We start from the raw sequence: 25994 nt of genomic DNA, 5'->3' as shown, positions 1-25994 counted from the left end.
TATTTGCCCGTGTCATTCTTACTGTTGCATGAAAATGTTCAATATGTTTGATTTCAGAGTTGTTTTCAAATTTAAAAGTTCAAGATTGTCAAACAATGGCACAGATGTGAATGCTGGTCAAATTCCTCAACTTTTGTATCGGTAAGGATTTATTTTGTCAAAGCAGCTCTCTCAAACGTTCTTGCTTTATTGATATGGATAGTAAAGAGAAAAATGAATATTATGCAGTTTGTTTTCACATTTTTTACTCCTTTGTTTTCTCATTTCATAAGTTATTCACTTAATGAGTGTTTTTGTCTTTCATCTTAAAAATAAACATTGTTTTTTGTTTTTTTCATGGGAAGGAGACTGCAATGCAAGTACCCTTATTTCTGTAATATTGGAAAGTTAAAATGATTTAGTTAAATATTATTGTAAAGTTTCATGTAAATATCTTCCATTTTATTTTCATGATTTTTGGAGATTACGAACATTTTGATTTTGATGAAGAAGATAAAAGTTCATTGTCAGAATTAAATTCTGAGTAATTTCATAGCCACATGAAATCAAAGGGATATTTTGTCTTTTACCACTTTCTCAAATGTTTTCACTTAGTGGTTATTTTTTATTTGATTATAATTATAACCAATACTGAAAAAGTGATGTAACAAATTTCCTTTCCCTAAAATTTGAATATAACAGTTTTAGTTTTAGATTAAACGCCTTCTATTCCAAAATAAAGCCATTAACAGAATCAGTAGCAGTCTGTTATGGTGAATATTCATTTCTAAATTTTCTCTTGTGTCCTTAATTAAACACATTCCTGAAAAATGATAACTTTATTGATTTTTCTAGATGTGAATCGTAATAATTTGATATTATTAATAGTTATGTCACATTTATACATAACGTCATACCCATATAAAGGTTCTGCAGTCACAATTTGGTACAAACAGGTTGGCTTATTTTGGGATTTTATTTATGTCCACTGGGTTTCCAGGATTTTTAATATTTTAGAAGTATCATTTAGGGCCATTGATTTGATTTTTAAGGCCATTTTATTTCTTAAGTTAAAAGGTTATAATATTACCTTATTTAACATGCTATCCACTACCATTAATTATGCCCTCATCATTTTTTAGACTTCCACCCAGAGACAGTCCCACGGTGTCCCGTAAAACTGATCAAGTGGATCCTGCCCACATTTTGAGTTCTGACTTTTCTCATACAGTCTCACAGGTTGGTTATGAGTGTGTATGCGTTTGGAGGGAATAGAGTTGTTTTAGTCTTCTGTGGCCAGATTTAGCCAATTTTGAAATTTATCTTTACCATTTGCTTTTCATTCTATTTGCAACCATACAGACCAAAGGATTGAAGAAATAGATGAATGGTTTAATTTTTTCTAAGGTAGAAGTAATTGATGTGATTTATTGACTTTTTACAAATATATTTTGTGGGTATCAAGATTGTAGCTTTTATCTCCATATCTAAATCTAAAGCAGATTATAACAATCATCTTTGCCAAAGCAATTGAACAATTGATTAAAATTGATAGTTAATTTTTTGAAGTTAGATGATTTAGCATTTTTAAAATATTACAAATTACAAAGTTTTCCTGATTAACTTTATTTATGGTTAGGTAATTTCGTCTTGGGGCTAGTGAACATCTGCCTTCTGGGCCAGAGGGTTTAATATAGGTCCTACCCTGATCTCTCTTTTATCCCACTTTATCAGTAGGACTTTCCGTGTTTCTGTCCTTGCAGAATGTGGCTATTTAGTTTCATCTGGGCCCTGTCTGTTGTCTTTTGATAAGAGGGATGTAATCAGATATATTTATCATTTTGAAAAAAAAAAAAATTTTTTTTGCTTGTTAACCATCTCTCCATAACATACTATAAGCTATCATTTCTATGTTTCTTTTACCTTGGATTCTGTGCATGTGTCTTGATGGGACTTTTAACTCAGCATACCCATTTTATTGGTTGAAAGTCTTGCTGTAGAATCTTTGGAGGCAATATTTAGTTTTAAGACAGATAATTTGTATACATTTGGTTTGATTTTCTTTTCTTTAACATGTTAACCCACTCAATCCTAGAGATTTTGCCACTTTTCAAAATTGGAAAAAATGTATTAAAATTGAGCTGTACATAGATAGTTTTATTCGACTACCATCAACATGTGAAAACTAAAAACATTAGCTTTGATACTACGCCTATAATTTGTCTCAGAAAAATGTATTAAATAGGTAAGAAGTATCCCAGGTAAACAACGGATATAGTCGGTGTTAGGGTTGAGTGAGTTAAGGATTGATTGAAATAAATGAGAATCATAATATATTAAATTTCATCTCCATCTTGTTACCAGGGTAGCCTTGAAGCATTGCTGAAATTACTGGAGTATGGCTGGTCTGCCTTTCATCAAACTGTTCCAAATGCTTCATCTATAAAAGGAAACATGGAGAAGGATGAGACCCTATCAGATCTTCATCGGATCGTCTTCATCTGCAGGGCCTGTTTGCGTCTTCTGCGTACTTATGTGGCAGATATTTACCCAGATGGAGGTTAGTTTTGGATCTAATTTTATCTTATTAGTATTTTGTTACCGACTTTAAAAATACCCCCCCCCCCCCCCCCCCCCCCCTCTCTTCCACAACATTTGCAGATCTTTATTGGACCATATGGACCTAGGGATTGATACATTTTTTTTTATGTGAATCAAATTCATTTGTTATTGTGATATTGTAAAATGCCAAATAAAAAGATAAAAAAATAAAAAAATTTTACAAAGTGAGCCTTTTTAAATGCATATTTAATTTTGTGTTTGACAATTTTTCACCATCAGTTATCAAAAAGAAAACACCCCCAGAATCAAGCGAGCTTGCAGAAAGTGTGGGTGATGCAAGAGACTTATTAAGGAGAATTCTTGCTGAAGACTTGCATTCTGCCAGATTCCATGTGACCATGTCAGAGCCTCAGAGCATGAAGAAATATCGTCAACTGCGTGAGGAGATACTCAGCGAGTGTCACACCACCTTCAGGTCATGCTTTCATGCTTTTTACCCAACAGGCCACCTCAAGTGGTGGTGTCTTTGTGACCTTCTCTCCAAAATGGATCCAGTATGTCACTTTTTTATATTATCTTTTTTATTTATTTTTTTTTTTAATTTGATATTAAGTGAATCCATTTTAGCATTTTTTTTATTGCTTATGTGCCATAACTATCTTTCCTTGAATAAATAAAGATTTTGCAACATTTGATAATGACACTGTTTGAAATCCTCCCTTGACCCACCACTCTCTCTCAAATCATCTGGTTGCACATCATTTTAAAAACTCGTACTTCTAGAATTTCAGTATGAATATAATACTTATGTTAATTTTTTTTCTTTATTCATTTTTTCCTCTTTTTTTCCTTTGATCATCTCTACTACATTAATCTTTTAATACGGTTCCACTCCAATCAGATATTGAAAAACCCAGGGCAGAAGGTTTGTATTTACAAATATATGTGTCAAAGCATATCATTCATTTTGTTATTGCTTTTTTTGTGTTTTGTTCAGCACAGTTTATCAATGATTATGCTTTTTTATGTATTTATTATTATTTATTTTTTTGTTAATTGCTTTTTGTGCTTCTAAGGGTTTTCAGATTTTTATAGTCATGCTTTTATTCGTTTCATCCCACACGATAAAGTAACGTTTAATTCACCAACACAACAATTCAGCAATCAGCTGTCTTGTTTGCATTGCCATGTTTTGGCCTGTTGTAATGTTCACAGCTTTAATTTTTTTTTTATACTTAAAATTCTTAATCACTAACATGATATGATTGCTTGAATGTCATATCTTCCAGCTTTGAGTGGATTTAACCCATTAATATTATATTGAGAATTTTTAAAATCAACTTTTGATTTTATTGAAGTAAACAGTGGGTGGAATTTTCCATTGTAATGGCCTTCTGCGCTGTGGGTTGGGTTATACATCAGTCCCTACTGTTGGTCTATTTTGTCCTTTTGTGTCATTAGGCCTTGTTCTGGGCTCTTCTTGGAGTCTTTGGTTGAAAGGGATACAGGATTGATTTTATCGTAGATCATCCGCCCTTTATTTATAATGTAATTGTAAGGTTTTCATTATAATATGTATTTATTTGTAAACATTTCACTACAACATCACTTTTTAATGGTGATCGTGTAGCTGTGTCGTGTAGCTAAAGCAGTTTCGGCCTTGACAAGGAAAGACTGTTCTTAGGTCTATTCCCGATCTCTGTTCAACTTGTCCCCTATGTTTCACTCTTTTTCTAATGTGTGTGTTCAACTTGTCCCCTATGTTTCACTCTTTTTCTAATGTGTGTGTTTGCTAGCTAAAGCTTTTAATTATTCTGTCATCTTCATTTTTACTGATGCTGAAACATTAAATATTGTAAACACTGTAAAACCCTTAAAGCAGACACATTATTGAAACTATATAAGTTATAGGGCATTTAACTGTTTGAAGAAAAAAAAGTTTATGTCACGTATTTGTAACAAAGACGAAGATGAGAAAAGTATATTACAGCCCCAAATTAATGAGGAAACCTTTATTGCATTTAAGAATAAAACATATATGAAATTAAATGGTACAATGTGAAAATGAAATTCTGTGAAATGTACCCTCTATATGGCTAGTGATGAATCAGTGGGAGGGAGCAGGCATACATGTTGGATGTCCATCAGTTTGTTCTGACAGAGGGTTCTGATTGAAGGTTCCTGTATCAGCATGTTTGTCCATTTGGGGGATTATTTTATGTATAAAGACTGGTCCATATGGGCCTAAGCAGACACACTTTAAAATACTGTTCCTCCTTTTAAATAGCCTAAAAGGAAGCGGAAGTGGCCAATTGCCCTGATACAATCGGGACTGTCCAGATTTGGCAATCTGGAGATTAAAAAAAAAATTTTAATTGGACTGTTTATATCTATGGAAATGACCCTTACAATTCCCAGGATTATGCTTTTTTGACTAGCATATTAAAACAAGGAACAGAACAAGCTCTAAACCTAGATTAAATTATATAATAGTCCAAACATACTGCTGTTTTGTGTCCCGTTTTAGCTCTTTGAATTGTTTGATTAATTCTAATCCCATCCTTAAAGAGTTGATTTAGTTCTTTTATCATGAGCTGTTTCGAAATAAGGTTTTTATATATTCTGTAGCCAACCATGAGAATTGTATTTAAATTTTAATGTTCATTGTTTTCAGGCTTCATCATAATTTTTCCTGTTATTTTTAATGAAGCTTTTAGTATATTGTATTCTTTGTTCCACAATGCTGAATGTATCGTTCTTTTGCACTGTTTTTTGCTGCTCAATTTACCCTTTTGTTTTCTTTTAAGAAAATTTCTATTTTGACTTTTGATGCAAACATAGGATTTATGTTTGGTGATTTCATTTTATAACTTTATTCAAATTTATAGTCACATGACGGTGTAAAATTGTACCCTTATGATTTAACCCCACAATGTCAAAATATCTGTGGACAAAATTGACAACTGTGACAATAGTGTCAACGCATTATTTAAAGTCAATATTTTAAATTCTTCTGTTTATTTTTTTTCTTTTACAGGATTATATTTTTGTATATGTATATTTCTGTGTTCCTGACTTTTTTGTTTGAATTGTATTACGATGCGACAATTTTTTATAATTTGAGTGTCCCCTATATAAGTTATAAAATGGCAACCCAAAAAACCGAGATGGAACTGATTTTATTGACTCCTTAATTTTTTTATTCTTTTTTTTTTTTCAAAAGATGATTAGATATATAAAATTATTTTTAGGTTATATACTTAAGATGCAAGATGGGTTCAATTAATTATTATACCAATTATTCAAGACCATTCTGAGTCTTAAATCTATATTGTCCTCCAGCTTGAACCCATGTACTGCTTTTTAAAACCTTCTCATGCACTGTAAGCATTGTATTTAAACGATGTGAAAATGAGTTTTAAAGTATTTTCAAGAGTTATAGGCATTGGATTTTTTGAATACTATTTTATTATCACAATTACTACTACCACTACCACCACTTCTACTACTACTACTCCTACTACTACGATGACGACGACGATGACTTTTTATTATTATGATCATCGTTTTTTGTGGGTATTCAATTAGTTTTACATCAATACTCAAAGCTGTTAATTTTTACCACCAACTCAAAAGATATTCATACAATATTTATTTCATCAAATTAACAACCAATTTTCCATCATATCATATTTACTTTTCAACAACAAATTTTGTCTATAAACAGGGTGGTCCGAATGTGAGTGGAGTCAGCCGTCTTCTCGCTGCTGTCATGGAGGCCATGTGCCACCCGGCCATCAAATTGACAGCCATCATGCCAATCAACTGTGAACCTGAGACGGAGGCTGTTCTTCGTCGTCAGAGCATGAGTTTCGATGACAACACAAATGCTATGGCCAGGATAGGAGAGATGCATCGTTACCCACTGCTTGCAGGTCACATGACTTGTAGAATGGAGGTGAGATTAACCGATATCATACGTGTAAAAAGTGCCATAACTGGGTGGGATTCCTGACCTCCCATAGTGGGCAGGGAGGTACTTACTGCGTCTTCTATCCCCCCCATATCTGTTTTCCAACTTGCTTTCTGTCTTTGTCTTGGAATGAGATTACTTGGTTTTTTCCTGGTCTTGGCCAGATGCCCTGGTTGAGAGGGAAACAGTCAAATGTATAGTTAGTTTTGAGAGATGATATTTTTTTCCTTGTAAATCATCTCTCTGTTATGCACTGTATTATGTTTTCTTTATCTTATATATGATTTTTAAAACTTTTGAGTGTATTCCTCTTAGTGGGGACCTGTGCTTGTATCTGGATGAGACTTTTAGTGATCTCAAACTAAGTACTTTTATAGTTTGCTCTTGGAATCTCTAGCCGTTTCTTATTTGGACCAACTCCCCTGTCTTACCTTTTCTTGGGTGCTTGAATTGTAATTCTAGAACTTTTTACTATCCCATTTTCTTCCTTTTTACTGGCGCTGATATGACCTTTATGTGTTACAAGCGCCGTAAAACCCTTAAAAACAAAAACAAACAACTAGTGTCATAAAATTATTAAAAACCTAAAAAGCTCAACAAAATGACAATATATACATAAATTCAATACTATGTGACAGAAAATAGGGTGATGAAAGGATCATGTCATCATCTTGATTAACTTTACATTTCTTTTTTTTTTTTCATTTTGTTTTGGGCAAAGGAGGATAACGCACCATCAGGTTCTCACATGACCTTTAAAGAAGTCCTCGATCGCCTGTTGATGATTGTTTCGGTGCCTGTCAGACAGATGATGAATAAGGAACAGTCTTGTTTTCCTTCCAGCCTCATTTCCAACACATGTGCTCTCCTTACCACCATAGTTGCAGAACTTTCTGCATCTGCCATGGGCCTAGAAGTAAGGGAATTATTCAATTGTATTTTGAAACATCTTATGTTAATGTCATTCATTATATAAAATTGGTTTTAGCATAATTTTACTTTACTAAACTAAGTAATACTGGTTTGAATGAGTACATTACAATCAATAGTTTTACATATCCTTTATTTTGCAGAAATTCTTTCACACATTTTCCTACTTCAGTTGTCAGAGGATGTGGTCATTATATTGTGTAACTTCATAATTGAACTTTTTTTCACAGCTAAGGTTGACGTTGGTCTCAAATCAATGTTGCTAATTTATTGTTTGCAATTGTAAAAAAAAAACCCCAAAAAACCAACAAAGTTCACACTTACAACTGACATCTTAATTAGTTGGGATTATTTTTTATCGTTCTCTTAGCCAATATGACAAATGTCAGAGTCAGTTCAAATGGATTCTCTTGCAATAGGTGTTGATTGAGTTATTGATCAAGGTCTATTATCTCGCTGAGGATAGCTATAGCCAAAGTAGTGTTCTTAGCTGAAGTCCAAGATAGAGATGTGAAAATATTTATGCAAAAAGAATTATATTTTGTATCAATGTGTTTCTAGGCAAAACTGGGTAGTCAATTGGGGAAAATAACTGTTCGTTTTGATTCATATCACTCCAATCAGATGGACATCAATGTGTCATCCCGCCCCATGCTTGTCACTCCGAACCGATTCATGCGCACCAGCAACTCTTGTCAATGGAACACAGGGAAGGGAAGTCCAGATGGCATTGCTTTCTCTGTTGACAAACCTGGTATAGTTATGGCAGGGATTTGTATCTATGGTGGACCTGGTGTCTATGAATATGACGTTGAGGTCCTCAAGGAAGAGGTAAGATTGAATTGAAGATGCAGCGTACAAACTTTATAATGCTTTGATAAGTCTTTGGTTTATTATTTCACTAAAGTCAATGGCTGACAGGATTGGAATATACTTTTTTTTTGGTGAGGGGTGTTGGTCATTGTTGATTATTTGGCTAAGACTTTGAGAGGGATGGAAGAGGTTAGCATTGAAAATTAAAAATTGCAATTTATGAATATGATTTCTGGCTATGTTTTTAAAAATGAATAAGAATTAACCTGTTTTCTTCTTCGTTCATTTTTTTTTGAATAGTAAAAAAAAATTCTTTTGTTTAGAAAATATTTCCTACATTTTAAAAAGATGTCCCACTCCCCTCAGACCGAAAGAACCATGCCTCCCTGACTGATAGCCTATCATATTTAACTCTGATTATGAAATGTCTTATTGTGGGGGCCGCAATGATTTTATAATGTGAAATGCACAGGAGTTTGAGACAGAGTGCAAACGTGCCCTTCGTCACCCATAACATGACAATATGTCTGACAGATATGAAATTTGTTCAGGTGGACAACTGATTGAAGTGGTCTCTTGTAAAGCAGTTAGTATGAATGTGTGAATTACTCTTGCAAGATAAGTGATTTCATTTAAATGCCTTATGATTAACCAAATTTTGACTTTAATTGATCTCTATTGCAGGATTTTTTAAATTGAATTATGTAGCTTCGTCTTATACACAGTGAAAAATTACAGTTCAGACGAAAACGTGTGATATAAGAAGGGTGTTTTTTAAATATTAAAATCTCGTTCTGTTACACAAGTTTGTGGGCTATTACTTGAAGATGGCTATCACAAGGTAGTATATAGGCAGTGACAAGTGTAATGTCTTCTTTTCTGATTATTCAGATTTTTTTTTTTAATTCATAATTTTTTATTAAGTAAATACAGAGTTCATAGGAAGAGCCATTATATTTTTTTTCTCAAAAAATTTATGAAGTATTGCCTACATCTTGAAGCTAGCAATTTGAGAGTTTGTTCTGACTTGAAATAACTTTTTTTTAAAATCCAGTAATTCCCATAATTATCAGTAATCATTCATGGTTTATGCAATCAGTGACAGTGTTTTGATTTTTGTTTTTATCCATCAGGAAAGTACAGAGGGCCAGAAAATTGCAGGCAAGAGTGAATCATGGACTAACATGGTCAAAGTTAAAGGCTCACTTTTGTCTGAAGACTGCATGAATGACATTGCTGAGATAAAGTTTGACAGACCACTGCCTTTGAAGGTATGGATAAATGAGACGAGAGTTTCATAATTATTTAAAGCTAAAAACAACTCAGAATTTTTTTAAAGCCTCAAAACTACAGCCTTAATGAGATAGATTTGAAATTACTTATTTATAAATGCTTTTCCCGGTCCATTATTGATATGTACGATATATTACAGGACAACCAGAAGTATGCCATCTTGTTAAAAAACAATGGACAGAGGACAGTTCATGGTGACAGCGGTATCACCAAAGTACGGTGTTCTGATGGAACAGTTTTCACATTTTCATCATGTATTCAAAGCACCAATGGAACCAACATTATTAGAGGACAAATTCCGCAGATACTCTATTACAGGTAAAGATATATGCTATCATCATCATCACCATCGTTATTTTAATTATTATTATTGTTGTTATTATTATATTATTATTATTATTATTATTATATTATTATTATTATTATTATTATTGTTGTTATTATTATATTATTATTATTATTATTATTATTATTTCTGAAACATTGAAATGATTGTCTAACATATTAATTTAGAATACATGAAGATGGTTGTAAATGAAGTTTTTTTTCTTTTTTTTTTCTACTATTAAACAAAACAACAATGTCAAAAGTCAACAGTGAATTTAGCGAAAGGGTTTTTCACCCTCTTTATTTCAGCACACCACAAGAAGGGGAGATCCAGTCCCAGAGTTGCCGGAATCTGATGGAACTTTTGGCCAGACGTAACGCCATAGATATCAGTGGTGCCATCTGTCACATGGCCACGGACTTGCTGTATCGGTCACATACTCAGCCTGGTGAGATATATATATATATATATTGTGACTTTTCATGTGAATGGTTGAAATGTGACTTGTTGGGCTAACTCATTTTAATCAAAGGGGAAGGTTTCTGTCCTATTCCCTGATATCCATCGTCTCTATCATGAGACTTTCTTTCCTTGTACTGGAATGACACTACTTGTGCTGGTATTATTATTATTATTATTTTTTTAAGGGAATCAAACCAGATGTCGCGGGTGGTTGGATGGGAGCATCACCCTTGAATCATATACCTATGATGTTCGCATGGGTGAATGATCCGATAGTGATGTCGTTTCTTCTTCTCTTTACTAGCCTATCCTGCTTCTTTGGTTTGTGATTGTATTTTTGACAGGGGATATTTTTTTTCCTGTAAATCCTCTGCCTGTTTGTTCTTGGTTATTTATAATTTAGCTTATGATATCTTTAGGTTATGATTTTGATTGACATTTGTACTATTTTTGTTAGATTGCTTGTTTTTTTGTTTCAGCGGTCTCTCATATAACCTCAATTGTGTTGGAAGAGACCTAAAGCAACAAACAAAAAAAAACAAAAAAAAACCAGATGTCAACATGCTTTTTTTTCTTCTGAAACTTTGTGTTACCTTTCTGTGTTGCATGTCATTCTTTGTACACGCTGTGATCAACTAGTAAGTTTGGTTTGTGATTTTTCTTGTATTTTAGGTAGCAACATTTATATCAATAGGCACATGAAGAATGACTTGAATTATATGTTTCAGCTAATCTAAAGACTAGTCTATGAGAAGCAATGTATGTCATTGTCAAAGATATCTCCAGAATAATGGTCTCATAATGCACAGTTTGTCATTTTCAAAATATAATATTGTTAGATATTTTATCTTCCCTTATCTTTGTATAAACAAATTATTGTAGCATATCAAGACACAAGAGTGTTTGGGCTGTGTGAGTAAATCTCATCGCAATTTTTTGTTTTAGTTGTGCTTTATAGGGAGGTCACATATCTATATGTCAATTGATTCTACCTCAGATTCTAAAAAAAAAAGAGAGAAAAGAATGGAAAACAAAATTGGTCTAATTTTTCTTTGTTTTTGAGAAAAGAATGATTTCAGTGACCCACTAATACATCTTCTTTATGATTCTATTCCTTTGACTACCAGATCAAGCAAGAGAGCTTTTGGGCTCTTCCCATCTTTTATCCTTCCTGTTGCCGCTTGTGATGGCTTATGTTGGCCCAGTAGCTGTACAAGACCCCAGGGTAATGTGCAGTGAAATGTCTTCGATTTTGAATCATTTTTATGTCGGATTTGATATGATCTGAAAAAATATCTTTTCAATCACTATCAAAATTCTTGATAGAATAGAAAGAAATTGGACTTAGATAATACTATGTCTTTGTGTATTGATTGCTTTATAAATTTTTTTTATTATTGGACAAGTTGGCCTAGAATAATTAAATATCAGAGAAGAAAAGAAATATAATTTATGTGCAGTTTTAACACATTCTCGTAATATATAGAAAGCTGTGCTCAACATATCAAACAAAAATAAATGTTTTAGGCAATTTGAAAGTAAGATTGCGAAAGGCCTAATCTCTATTATACCTTTTGTACAGAAAAGAAAATTCTCATCATGCTTTGGTGGTTGATTATATAACGTTTGGAGAATACTTTTATTTATTTTTTTCTTATTATTGGATGCTCAATAACACCAAGTTAGAGGCTGTATTCAATAAAATGATTATTATAATAGTTATTCCTTATCGTCAAATTCTACAGGGAGCTGTTCAGATTCTGTACTTAGTTCAGGAAATTTTACCAGCAGTATCAGGACTGACAAGGTTTATGGTACCAACGCCCATGTCTGCCAGCATGGACAGCAGCAACATGTCCTCTTCCTCATCAAACACAGACTTCAGTAATGGTGGCAGCAATAGCGCTAATTCTACAACCACTAGTCACCACTATGCTGTTGTGGAGAGTGAACATCCATACAAACAGGCAACTGTTGCCAACTATATGGTGAGAAAGAAAACGTTAAAGCTCTTTTTAAAAATATAAACATTAAAAATAACCCAACAAAATTGATATTTTATTTTAATAAATGCCACATTATTTGTTTTATCATATTTCCAGTAACTTTAAAAAAAACAAACGACCATTGCTTTGTCAATGATATTTAGTGGTTTTTAGCTTTATTTGAACTTTTATTTAAAAAACGAAATATCAATATAGCCACTATATTAATGAGCAGTATTAATTAAACATTAAAAAACCTCCAACAAAATTGATATTTTAATTTCATAAATGCCACATTATTTGTTTTATCATATTTCCATTAGAAAACAAACGACCATTGCTTTGTCAATGATATATAGTGGTTTTCAGCTTTATTTGAAAAACGAAAAATCAATATAGCCACTGTATTAATACATTCTGATCGGATGATAATGTAAGGGAGTAAGACTTACTTACTTACTTACTTATCCGAACCAGCGACCACCTGAGCTCTAGCCCTTCGGTCTTGTCCATGACGTCTTTTGTAGTTGTTCCAGGTGACTATAAGGGAGAAAGACGCATTTTAAACACATACTAAGCAAGTATCTGGAGAAGGCTTTTAGACTCCTCAATTGAACCACTCAGCATTTGTACTTCATCTTTTTTCTCATGATCCAATTTATTGAATCACAAACATATTATTCTTCCATTAGTTTTGATTATTAGTGTTTCAATCCACCAGCTTTTCTTATATATGATTTTCATTACTTGCTTGCTAGAATCTCTAAATTTGCAAATGAAATTCTTCTCAAAAAGGAACCCATGAAAAATGAGTTACATAATTTGAGTAATATTCTGCCAAAAAGAAAATGCATATTATGTATTCTTCTAAGTTGCTTTTGATCGGAAAGCACCAAAGTAGGAATCGAGGAGTGGGGTTGTAGTCCTGTATTTGTGGAGCAGTACGTAAATGTGAGATGTCTTCGGATTCGGTGTAAATATGTTAGCTTTTCATTAGCATTTACAAACATTGGTTTATTTTTCATATCTGAAGCTTTCGAAATATAAAAAGACTACATTTGTATGGCGCTTATCATGGTTGACACCATGCTGTAAGTACCTTACAATTAAAAAAAAAAAATTATTTTCCATTTAATGATAAGTAACTTCTTTCCAATTCAGGTGGAATTCCCTTCATCAGTGAGATGGATGATATTAGAATTTGATCCTCAAAGTGCCACAGGCCAGCCAGAGGACACTCTCCAAATCTATATCCCTCCATACTCCCACAACAGCAATCATCACATGAAGAATGACTCCGGTGTCAGTAAGGCAACTGTCAGCTCTGGTGTTGAAATACATCCCTCCTCTGCACACTGGCCTGCCTTGAAAAAATTTCATGGGAACACTGAATGGCCCAAGTCTGGATTCTTGATGCCTGGTAAGAAAACAGCGATAAGGGAGGCTTTTTAATCAATCATCAGTACATTACGTTCTTTTGCTCATTTCTTCTTTTTCTTCCTTCCCCCTCACATCGTCTTGTTTGAATTTCAAGTTGGTGAAGGAACGCCATTGTCTTCCTCCTCTCTGTCTAGGACCCAAGGTCATTTCAAATTATATACATTACGTAACAGCACAATCCAGTAATTTTGACACTCGCGATTTGATGAAAATGCTTTTGTGTTTAAAGTCAGTTGTTACAAATAAAGCTGTATAATTTATAATTTAAAGTATTGAAAGAGAGAAGCATCCCTCTTCTAAAACTTGTATTTCATAACACTTGGTGATAGGACAATGATGTATATGAAATAGTTTCTTTTCTTTTACATTTTATTTTTCAGGGAATCGTGTGATCTTTTCCTTGGAGAGTGCCACTGATTATGTTAAGGATGAAAAGGCATCTTTCTATGGATTCAAATGTATGGTAGTTGGATATGAATGTGGAATCAAACCCGAAGAGGTAAGAGCTTTAAATTTTAAAACAAATCTTATTTCCATAGGGAGCCCGATAGCTCAGTTGGTAGAGCATTCCGTTCACAAGGATGTGAAATTTATTCGAACGTTAAAAAAAAATTATATTTTTTTTACCCATGTCCATCTAAAAGTGATTGGGTAGTTGGATCTGGCATTAAGTGGTTTTGCAATAGCTAAAGTGCTGCTGTGGTCTTGTGGTATGACACTCGCTTGCGGATCGGAAGATCCTGGGTTCAAGCCTTGTTCGGCATATAGTTGAGTCCTTGGAAAAGTCTCTTTACTCACATTCTCTCACCATACTCAGGTGTAAAATGAGTACCTGACTGTTAACAGCATTGTCTCTGTCCGAAAAAATTGTAATATCGCATAGCAGGCGTCATGTTTCGTTCTACATGTTTCGTGTTGCTGTTGGTCAGGGACCCCTTGTAAAGCGCTTTGAGCACATCTAGTGGATATTGCGCTATATAAAATCTCAATAGCTAAAGTGTAGCAACTGTCTTTATTTTAACAGTACGGTTGCTGGAGTTCACATCGTGACTTTAAAAACAATTTTAATCTATGTACTTTTTATTACTATTATGTGCAGAGTTTTAACAAGTTTACAATGTAAAACCCTACAAACTGTGGAGTGATCCTCGACAATATTGGAGGTTTCCACAAGAAGAAGAAGTTACAGGGATAAACATCATGGGCCCTATGACTTGGGGGATTTTTATTTTTTTAATATATAGATCATTCTTCATGTGTCTTCTGTTCCTTATATAAATTGTTCCCTTTCCATAATGCTCCTGTCTTTATTCTGGATTGAGGTTGCTGTTTTTTTCCCCTGGTTCTGGCAGGGATCTTTTGCCGAGAGTGAGGCAACCACATATATAGTTTCTCTATTGAGAGAGGATATTTTTTTCTTTGTAAATCAGCTCTTTTCCATGTACTAAAATAGTTTTTAGTTTCGACTGTGTAAGCATTTGAGTGGATCCTTTTCTTGGACTTGGATGGGACTTCTAGGTAATGTCAAAAAAAGGCACTAACTTCAGATCTTCAACTTTTTTCATATCATCTTCCTTTTTATTAGAGCTGAAGTGACCTAAAAGTGTTGAAAGTGCTGTAAAAGTTAAAAAAAAAACAACAAATAAACTCCAAAAGATCCTATATTGACATTTACTTTCAATTCTGTCAAAATCAATTATAAGATTAATGCTTTTTTAAAACACATTTTGAGTTATTTAAAAAGTGGTACTTGATAATAACAATAAAAACAACATCAACATCAATAACAACAAGAATATTAATAACTGCAACAACAGCAATAATGATGATGATAATACAGAAAAACCGAAATTTTGGGGACCTTCTAAACCATTTCGGTTTAAAGACATTTTGGTTTAAAGCAAGTTCCTGTTTTTTTATGTTTTTCAAGGGTAGTAACTATGTAAGAAATCTGCTCATTTAATCGTATGATCATGGGTTTCCCCTTAAATGTAGTTGTTGAATAAATGCCGTCTTCGTAACCATTTTAAAAATTATTATTTTTCAATTTTATTATTATAATTTTTTATTTTTTTTTGGTGTGTTTTAAAATTATTTTTGGGGGTTTTCGTTTTCAATTCAAAATTGTTGAAAGAGTTGAGTTCGGGATGCCGCGTATTTTACATATCTCCGTCTTGATCAACCTTTTTTTCATCGACTTCACATAGTATTTTGATTTTAAACTCCAACGTTTAAGCACAGTGCTTTCTTTTAGTAAAATGTAAAGCTAAAATAAGATCGAAAGTTCTTGTGCGATAATTGATAATGAATGATGCGCAGCTACTCAGAGGTGAAGTGAAATGGAAATGAAAAGGCGTGTCAATGCTAAGCTGTCTACTACACACCCCTCTTTTGTTGAAAAGCCATGAGGTTCAAATTACATAGAACTCCCCCCCCCCCTTTTCACACACACATTTAATCAAAGTGGAAATGAAATGGCATGTCAATGGTAAGTTGTCTACCACCCCCCTCCTTATTGTCGTGTTGAAAATCCAGTCAGTTCCAAAGCATCAACACACGAGCGAGAACATCTCGCTTGCATGATTCTACACCCCAACTCCCCCTCTTTCCTCATTTTTCACCTGCCAGTCACCCGTTGTCTTCCTTTTCCAGTCTTCGATAGTGGTGCTGGCCAAACCCAAGTGCAGTGATTGAAGTGTTTGCCCACCCCCCACCCCACCCATCACCCTCATCATATACTTACGCTCTTTGTTTTAATATCGCCAGGCATTATTATGTGTGGCCACCTTCCCAAATTTTTTGAGAAAAATAGAGAGAGAAAAAGGGAAGGTACTCTCAAGTTGTTTCGGTTTAAAGAAAGTCCTTCTTAGTGTATTTCGGTTCATCGTAAGAATTAGTAGAAAGATAATGAAGAAACTAGTACAATTTATTAAATTCTTTTCGGTTTAAGGTATTTTTCGGTTTAGCTTCTTTCGGTTTAATGTAATTTTACTGTAACTATAACAATAATAATAACAATAATAATAGTAGTAGTAATAATAATAATAATAATAACAGTAACAACAATAACTAATAATAACAGTAACAACAATAACTAATAATAACAGTAACAACAATAACTAATGATAACAGTAACAACAATAACTAATAATAATAATAACTATATGATATTTTATGGATTTGGATTTATTAAATGAGTTATTTTTTGCAAGCCACTTAATACCATTAGCTAGTGAGAAGGTGTTAATGCAAGTTAATAATAAAGAATAAAATGAGTGAAAATATTATGCAATCGTTGAATAATAGTTCTTATTCAACAGGTTAAAAACACATTTCAGTGATTCTGTTTTTTTTCCAATAATAATAATAATATAATAGTGAAGATGATGTCGACAATGATGATACTTTGTCTCAAAACTGGAATTTTTAAATTTTTTTTTGATGTTCGAGTAATAAAGATGTTATTATGGTATAGATAAATTGCAGGTATGAAAGACATCAAAAGCATGAATGGTTTTGTGAAAAAAACAAAACAAAAAAAACATTACAAATTTGAATAATAGTAGTATAAAAGAAATAGTAAATAGATATTGTAAAAATTTAGAAATTTGTTACATGCTATTATATAAAATGATATAAAGATATAGCAATGTTTTATGATTTAATTTTAATTATCTATTGTATTATTGCCATACTGTTGGATGACCATACGCTATGATGGAGGAAGGATTTCATGTTTCTCTCTGACTTACTCCTCTTAGAAAAAAATATAATACTGACTATAAAGCTGGTGACTTCCAACCCTCAAGATGTTATTTAATCTGTTAAAATGGAAACTGTTGTACAATTTCTCTGTTTTAGAATTATTTGGCCTTAAAAACCCCAAAGGTCAGGAGAAAAACCCCAATACCCTCCGGGAATTCCATTCATGCAAACAACAGCTTCATTGAAATGAAGATAATTTCACCTTCACTCCCAAATCTATCAAGAAAATAAACCACAGCACTTCTGTTTCCCTTTTAATGCCTTCCTTTGTTTTTTTAGTCACATCAGCATGCTTTTTTTTCCTTTCTTTTTTGGGTAGTTTTATCACAAAAAGATCTTTTTTCTCTTTCTCATATTTTTAAAATTTATTTTCAGAATATCTTGATACTTGAGAGGGAATTGGCTTTTCTTGGAGGAATGTGTTGTTCAGCTCTTATGAAAAAGGATATAGCGTTACCATCAGGTAAATGAACATTATTTGAAGTTTGCATAAGAAGTTAAGATTAAGGTTTCTTAGTGCACAAGTTATTATGCATAGCAGTATTTACATATAGATATAATTTTCATCATTTAAAAATGATGCTTTATTGGGGTAACATTAGGACATTGTAATTTAAATATTGTTATATATTAATATTTGTATTGTTTATTACCTTACTATGTCAGATGTGTTAGAGGACACAGAAGATGACTTGGACGTGGTTGAGGAGGGTGCACGTTTGGTTTTCAAGCACCATTCTAGTTTGCTTGAAAATGGATTTGCCTTGTCCCAGCCTCCAACCATCTGTCAAGCCCTGGAGGGAAACCTTCCACTCTGCTGGCAGTCAAATGAGCATAGTTTCCTGAAAGACTTTGTGCTATGTACACCAGGCACCAGTGGTGGTAGATTAGCTAGGTATGTGCTATGTCTTATTCAATTAAAACACGTTTTGGCTAAACAGACTTTTTCATGTGGATGTTCTCTATCAAATTTTGCAGAAGAGAATTGTCAAATTGTTCTTTCAAATATTGATTCACCCCCCACCCCCCCCCCCCTTCCCTATTTCATTGTTTAAAGACCATTTGCTATATTGAATTTGTACTGTATGTTTCGCTATAATCATAATCTGTCATAGTGTCGTAGCCACGAGATGTTAATTTTACTGAAGGAATGCAAATATGTTTTGTAGTTTTAGCCAACCAAAACTTAGAATTACATTCATAAAAAATGGCTGCTTGACAATGTGGAAGAAGAAAGGTAATATCCAAATGGAAAAGGTTTATGATCTATAGAAACAATAACTTATCAAGACTGTAAATTATAAAATATACTTAGAGGTGAGAACCTGCCTCCCTACATTGACATTTCAAACTTTCATTGATTTTGCTTTCTTTAAGAATCTTTTTATTTCGTTTTCTAACTAGGTGGCTCCAACCTGATTCTTACCTTGACCCAAAGCAATGTGAGATTAAATGTAGAGATGACCTCAAGTGTAGCTGGCCTACAATGGTCACAGTCTATACGAGAGACCAATATGGTCAACTAGTCAATGTACCAAACCTAAAGGTAAGGATTGCTCAAAGTTAAGTCCCTATTTTTGTTGTGCCCTGGAAATTTAGGTCCTGTCAAGTTTTTTATTGACCTCTTGTGTAGGTCATGGAAACTCATCAAAATATATTACAGATATATTTATACAGTTGTTCCCATTTACAAGTACGATCCCCATGGAATTAAGCATATCTTGATCTGAGCAAGTCTGTGCTTCATAATTGGATTGTAATTGATGTCGATTTTATGAATGACTTGAATTGACCATTCATCACTGAGATCATCAATTTGTAGACTGTGAATGCTTCATGCAAAATAAAGATCACTGTTTATAATATGGCTACTGATGTTCATCCAACCTTCTTTCCCCAGATTGAGGTTCGTGCTATTCCTGTAAATCAACAAGATGTTAGTGACGACTTGAAAAAAATGCGTAAGCTGCGTCATTCTGCTGATGCTCGTGACATGACCTATGGAGGGCACCCAGCTCCTGTACTAGAGACACCTTATGAACCAACAATGAATGAGAAAAAGGACAGATTCCATTCCATCACAATGATGAAGGTATAGGACTTTTGTTATGAAGCAAACAGATTTAAAAGTCTATTCATCATCAGTTGTTATCAATGATTTTTTTCTCCAATATATTTTGCTTCTTTAAAAAATAGAAGTTAACAAATTTTATGAGTCAAGATACATATAATTGAAATGATTCATGTCTCCTCAGGCTTATGAAAACTATTCATTTGAAGAGCTTCGGCTGGCTTCTCCTGCTATTCCACGTCCTAGTGAGAACATGTTAGTGAGAGCAAACAAGGATGGGTCTTACAGAGCAACTTGGACCCCTGGCTCTGTTGGATTCTACAACATTGTCATTATTATTGATGGACAACAGTCAGGTTAGAATGAACATTTAGTTGGATAGATAGGGTTTTAAAGATAATGAGATAAAATTTATCACTCATTCAGTGTTTAATTTTTTTGGGGTCTTTTTTTCTTCCCTCAGATATTTATATATTGAGCATCAAAATTAACTTAACAAGTCCGTTTTGGCGATAACTTGTCAAGCAAAAAGTCTTTTGAAATAAATAAGATACCTACGAAAAGCTCAATTCTCTGACAATAACAGATTGAAAATAGGCTTGGAAGTTCACATGCTTTCATACACATATCCTTTGTAAGAGTTTGAGAAGCAAATATTAATACCGAACGATTCAGCTTTTAATTGAAATTAGTGAGCCACTCCCGAGTCATGCTCACTAGTAATGAAAGCAAATAACGTTCAACAGATTCCATGACGTTATTTTTAAGAGTATAAAGGGGTGCAAAGCATTTATCAATTTATTCTTCCTCAAGCAATGTTGAAGTCACACCCAAGCTTATAATAAACCATGGCAACCAGATAATCTGCATCTATTTTACTGATTTACAATGAGCTATAGCTCTATAGCAATGCAACACTGTTATTCGAGACAAATCATGTATAATTTGCTTAAATAGAACAATCAAAAATATCGAAGAAGATAGGAGGACATAAACAATAATTGCAGACCATCCAGTGTCATGTTGATGATCTTTTCTGCAAAGTGCAAGAAGCAGCACAGTATTGGCATCACGAAGCAAGACTAAAATAGAATTTTCTTTGGGAGCAAAATATCAAAAAGTTATGTAGAGTGGCCTGCAATTTCACCTGATTTATCCCTTCACATCTGTGGGACATATTGAGCTGGTGCTTAAGGAATTTCTCTTGTGTTCAAAATCTTCATCAAATGAAATAGACGTTTATAAAAGAATAATGACATACCCCAACAACAAATAACTAAACTCACAAAATCCATGTTACGTCAGGTGCCTAGGTGGGGTTCCTGACCTTCTTTGTCCCCCTATATATCTGTTTTCCAACATGCATTCTGTCTTTGTCTTGGAATAAGATTACTTGGTTTTGTCCTGACCCTGGCCGGGTAACCTAGCTGGGAGGGAAACATTAAAACGTATAGTTAGGGTTTTGGGAGATGATATTTTTTTCTTATAAATCATCTCTCTATTATATATTGTATTTTAATTGTTTTACATATATATGATTTGTAGACATTTGAGTGTGTTCCTCTTAGTGGGGACCTGTGCTTGTGTAGGATGAGACTTATATTTTAGGTGATCTCAAACTAAGTACACTGATAGTATGCTCTTGGAATATATCTGTTCCCTATTTGAACTTATTCCCCTTTGTATTACTTTTTCTTGGGTACTTTAATTGTAATTTTCAAACTTTTTACTATCCCGTTGACTTCCTTTTTACTGGTGCTGATATGACCTAAATGTGTTGCAAGCACGTAAGATCTTTAAAAACAAACAAACAAACAAACAACGTCAGGTGCATGTTTTCACCGAAGCAGATGGGCCTCATACCTGACTTTGACTTGAAACATGAAAACATGATTGTGTGATGTTGATCAATGCTTAATTTCATGTTATCATTATTGGTTCTAATGTACTTCATATGTTATTTGCACATTTTATAATATTAAATTTTACAGTCTGTTGATTGTTCTTTATTTGTTCAGATTGCTTCAGTGTAATCTTGTTCCAAATTATCTTTCAATGGATACCAATTGTTTCAATATCTATTTTCTAGCATTGTGAAGTAATTATGATGAATATATTTTTAAGATTTTATTTACCGGCAGTACATAAAATATTTTATCATCCATATTTTTTTTTACTATATCAGTGATTTTTTCTTGTTGACCTCTGGGGCAAATGGGTCTGGCCAATATGGCCTATCTTTGACGGATTTAAAAGGGATGAGCATCCTTTACCTTAAATGTGTTAAGAAACCTTTATAATCAGTCTTCACCTTATTTCTCATTTCAGGTGATGGTAGCAAGGTAGAGGTAAAAGAACCACCCCATGGTTCCAACCCACCAGCCTCTGTGAAAAAGACACAGACACCTAGGGTATAAATGCATTCAGATCAAAGTTTACAGCTTTTTTGAACAGAAAAATAAATGTCATACCTATCCAAATGCAGTTCGCAAACGTATGCTTAATATGTCATGATGTGTTTTAAGCAGTTTAAATGTGAAGGACTAGGGCTATTACATAAATATCTTGTATTTATAACTTAGGGGGTCCTGATAGCTCAGTTGGTAGAGCACTCGCTTCACACGCAAAGGGACCAAGATCGATCCCGGGTGCAGTTGAGATTTTTTTCTGACCCCCTAGTCCACCCAGCATTGAATGGGTAGCTGAGTATTGTTAGATTTGGTGGAAAGTACTTTGCGATAGACTAGCATCCTATCCAAAGGGTAGAAAGCAATTGCTATTGTCCGTTAAACGCCATAGAAACCGGGATAAACTCCGCTCTATGGGCCCAGTGGTTCTGAAAGACTACTTTCTGGGTGGGGATCCTGACCTCCCATAGTGGGCAGGGAGGTACATCCTGTGTCTTCTATCCCCTTATATCTTATCCAACAAGCTTTCTGTCTTTGTCTTGGAATGAGATTACTTGGTTTTTTCCTGGCCCTCGTCAGAGTCCTGGCTGAGAGGGAAACAGTCAAATGCATAGTTATTGTTTTGGGAGATGATATTTTTTTCCTTGTAAATCATCTCTCTTATGTATTATTATATTGTTATTTTTATTGTATAATGTAAGCATTTGAGTGTATTCCTCTTTGTTGGATTTTGTGCTTGTGTCCGGATGAGACATATGTGATCTCAAACTAAGTACATTGGTGGTATGCTCTTGGAATCTACACATGATCTCTATTTGTTCCCAGTTCCCCTTTGTCTTACTTTCTCTTGGGTGCTTCAATTGTAATTCTAGAACTTTTTACTATCCCATTTTCTTCCTTTTTACTGGCGCTGATATAACCTAAATATGTTGCAAGCGCCGTAAAACCCTTAAAAACAAACAAACAAAGACTACTTTTTTCTTTTTTTTTTTTTTTACAATGTTATTTTTAAAGAACCCTAGCTCTTTATCCCTTTGATACTTAGCTTGGTCATCAGTCATCTCACATGTAAAATTCTCTCAATCGTTAAATCAAGGCCTTATCATTATTGATCTCAGAAGACATATCTGGACCAATGTTCATTGATTGAATTTTGAAGAATTGTTTGACTGTATGTAGCAGAAAATAAGGTGGGTTTTTTTTTAGCAAACATCTGTTCATTTCTTTATGGGAATTAGATATTATTTAGTTTAAAATCGTATTTCGACGTTATCATTTAATCTGAGTCTGACTGTATTTAGGAATGTTTTTCATTTGAAATAAGATAATTGAAAATAAACATATTCTATTTTGTTTCTCTCACTCAGTTACGCAAATTTGAAGCCAAATACAGTGCTGGTCTGAGGGTGAGAATTAGCCCCATGCTTCAGGCAGAGCAGATAGGAGTAATCCCCCCTAATTGTGTTATATCCTTTGTGGATGAGGTCAGTTTGTTAAAAAATTTATTTATTTTAAAATATAGAAGTTGCCTTTGATAAAATGTGGGGCATTTTATGAATAAAATTTATGAACGTAAGCTAAAAGAAAATAAACTAATAAATTTGAGTTTTGATATTATGCAATATCCACTTAATATGCTCAAAGAGATTTACAGGAGGTCCCAAGTTAACAGCAGCACTTATGTATATATATATGTGTGTGTGTGTGTGTGTGTGTGTAACAGAAGCAACGTTGTTATCAGCCAGGTACTTATTTTACACTTGAGTATGGTTAGAGACATCGGCAAAAACCATTATGCAAGAGACCTTGGAGGGAGGCAGAGAGAGAGGATGGCGAAGTGCTGGATGGATAATGTGAAGGAATGGACAATGATGGACAACCCAACACTAATTAGGAAAGTTGAGGACAGATCTTGATGAAGGGCCCTTACTGCAAAGTCATCTCTCTTATCTCCTCTCAGGAGAATGAGGTGAGGTGAGGTGAAGGTCAGAGAATGTGAGTAAAGAACCTTTTCCAAGGACTCAGTTTTGTGCTGCGCACAACAGGTACTCTAACCTGGGACCTACAGATCAGAAGCTAAGTGTCATGCCACTAGATCACAAGGCCACAAAGTTCCATTTTAGAAGATAGTGTCTCCTTCACTTTGATGTCAACCTTATATCTGTTAGAAATCAAAAATGACTTTTTTTTTCTGTGTTGCAGACCTTAAATGATGATGGAATGTGGCTACGTCTTTCACGTACATCCTTGTCTGAATTTTGTGGCCCAGATGAAGGGGGTAATATCCGCACAGAAGGTTGGTGCCTTCAATATAACAAACACTTGGGCAAGACGCTTCTAGTGCCAGTGGAGATGCCCAAACCAAATGTCCATCCTCGGGCTTCTACCTCACGGCAAGGAGGCCCGTCTTCCACCTCTGGGATGGGAGGCAGGGATAAAAGGAGTAACAGTCAGTCAGGGGGGTCTGGTCCAGGTTCAGTCTTCACACCCTCTAAAGGTTGGTCATCAAGCTTTCATATCAGCTCAATAGCTTTACTTTTATTTGATAATCCATACAAGAGATGAAATTTACTTTTGTACTTGATTTTTTTTAGCATTTGTTATATATTATTAATAGTCAGAAATATTTTCATATTTCTATATTGGCTTGCATCTTTCCTATAGTTTTTGTATTTTGCTAGTGAAGTATATGTGAATCACAAATCATTAGCAGATGTGTAATATTTTGTAATTTGACGACTATTCCTCCTCACAGGTCCAGGTAGCTACATGGTGATTAAATGTGGACCCTCTGGTCACAATATCCGGACTCGGCCTAGTTTGAAAGCTCCGGCCATTGGTACTGTCACTGAAGGAAAAAAGATAAAAGCAATAGAAGATGTGAGAATCATTTTTGGCATTTCATGTCACCATTGTTACATTTTTCGCACTATCATTTTGACGTTCTTGTCTTGCACTTGTACATTTACATGCATTCATCAGATGCTACCTGTTTTCATCTAGAATGTTGGATGGTGGAATATGTCATATAGATAAATACAGTTCTCAATGAAAAACAAAAGTGATAGAAGTCTCAATATGGTGCTCATAAATTTCACAATGTATTATCAATAATACAATTGATATCTTTGATTTTGAATCCCCCATATTTCATTTATTTCGTTGTGTTTCAAAAATTTTACGTTCATTTCCTTTCACTTTCACAAAACAGTTTTCACCATCTTTAAAAGATGTTGACAAATGTTTGTAAAAGGTTTTTCTCATGGAAGAGATAACTTCCTTAGTGTTTAATCACTTTTAAGGTTTTGCAAAATTTAAGGGCAACAAATTTTATAATAGTGAATGTGTATATTTTTTAAGAATATCTTATTATTATATTAAGAATATGTGATCAATACCTTAAGTTTTCGAGGGTTTAGGATTAGAGGTTCTGAACCAGAACACCTTGTTCATAAAAGCATCCAAATGTGTGAAAATGACCCAGTCAATCAAGAGTTGTAAATCTTTGTCATTGAGCAAAAATTACCCAGTATTGTTCCTAAATATCCAAAATGATGTGTACTGTCAAAGAGGGAGTTGTAATTGGACGTGCTGTGTTGATTATTTTTTTTCCACCATGTTGTTGCCTTAGCGGTACAAATTGTTTTCTCTAGCTTTTTCATACATCCTGGAATGTTCACGATACTTCTTCATAGGTTGTAAACAGTGATGGTATATGGATCTGCTTGTCGGAAGAATCGGCCAATAAGTACAAGTACAGCCATTCATCCGTTGTGCCAGAGGCGTGGTCGTTGGTCACAGGCCATGACATGGTCCAGTATTTGCAACACGAGTCCGAGTTTCCATTTGGTCGTAGAGGGCAGGATCCATTTGCATTCCAAAGTCTGCCACCCCAGTCACAGCAAGGCTTGGATTTTTCCATGAAGGCAGCTCAATACGCCAACACTTTCCCTGGATTCTTTAACCATCCCAGCAATGGAGGTTT

At 34.0% G+C, this 25994-nt stretch overlaps 1 protein-coding gene across 6 annotated transcripts in view; it reads left to right on the top strand.

The window, feature by feature from the left end:
* LOC144971558 (E3 ubiquitin-protein ligase MYCBP2-like) overlaps positions 1–25994 on the top strand; it is a 120942-nt gene that overhangs the window by 47449 nt on the left and 47499 nt on the right. For 3 of the 6 annotated variants that reach the window (XM_078912593.1, XM_078912592.1, XM_078912590.1), the window contains exons 32-56: positions 58–141; positions 1122–1218; positions 2344–2539; positions 2821–3095; positions 3443–3466; positions 6269–6499; positions 7236–7430; positions 8069–8275; positions 9391–9528; positions 9690–9868; positions 10187–10326; positions 11468–11565; positions 12086–12328; positions 13487–13745; positions 14146–14264; positions 17906–17993; positions 18197–18425; positions 18935–19076; positions 19431–19622; positions 19786–19957; positions 21930–22012; positions 23377–23493; positions 24212–24506; positions 24765–24889; positions 25705–25990. In XM_078912593.1, coding sequence (XP_078768719.1) covers positions 58–141; positions 1122–1218; positions 2344–2539; positions 2821–3095; positions 3443–3466; positions 6269–6499; positions 7236–7430; positions 8069–8275; positions 9391–9528; positions 9690–9868; positions 10187–10326; positions 11468–11565; positions 12086–12328; positions 13487–13745; positions 14146–14264; positions 17906–17993; positions 18197–18425; positions 18935–19076; positions 19431–19622; positions 19786–19957; positions 21930–22012; positions 23377–23493; positions 24212–24506; positions 24765–24889; positions 25705–25990 — 4214 coding nt within the window. The remainder of the gene's footprint in view (positions 1–57; positions 142–1121; positions 1219–2343; positions 2540–2820; positions 3096–3442; positions 3467–6268; positions 6500–7235; positions 7431–8068; positions 8276–9390; positions 9529–9689; positions 9869–10186; positions 10327–11467; positions 11566–12085; positions 12329–13486; positions 13746–14145; positions 14265–17905; positions 17994–18196; positions 18426–18934; positions 19077–19430; positions 19623–19785; positions 19958–21929; positions 22013–23376; positions 23494–24211; positions 24507–24764; positions 24890–25704; positions 25991–25994) is intronic. The other 3 variants (XM_078912595.1, XM_078912594.1, XM_078912596.1) reach the window with 1 other exon arrangement.

Source organism: Berghia stephanieae, chromosome 4 (assembly GCF_034508935.2).
Source record: "Berghia stephanieae isolate SIO BIC M18660-M18661 chromosome 4, UCSD_Bste_1.3, whole genome shotgun sequence".
Taxonomy (NCBI): Eukaryota; Metazoa; Mollusca; class Gastropoda; order Nudibranchia; family Aeolidiidae; genus Berghia; species Berghia stephanieae.
This window is presented reverse-complemented; position numbering and strand designations above follow the sequence as displayed.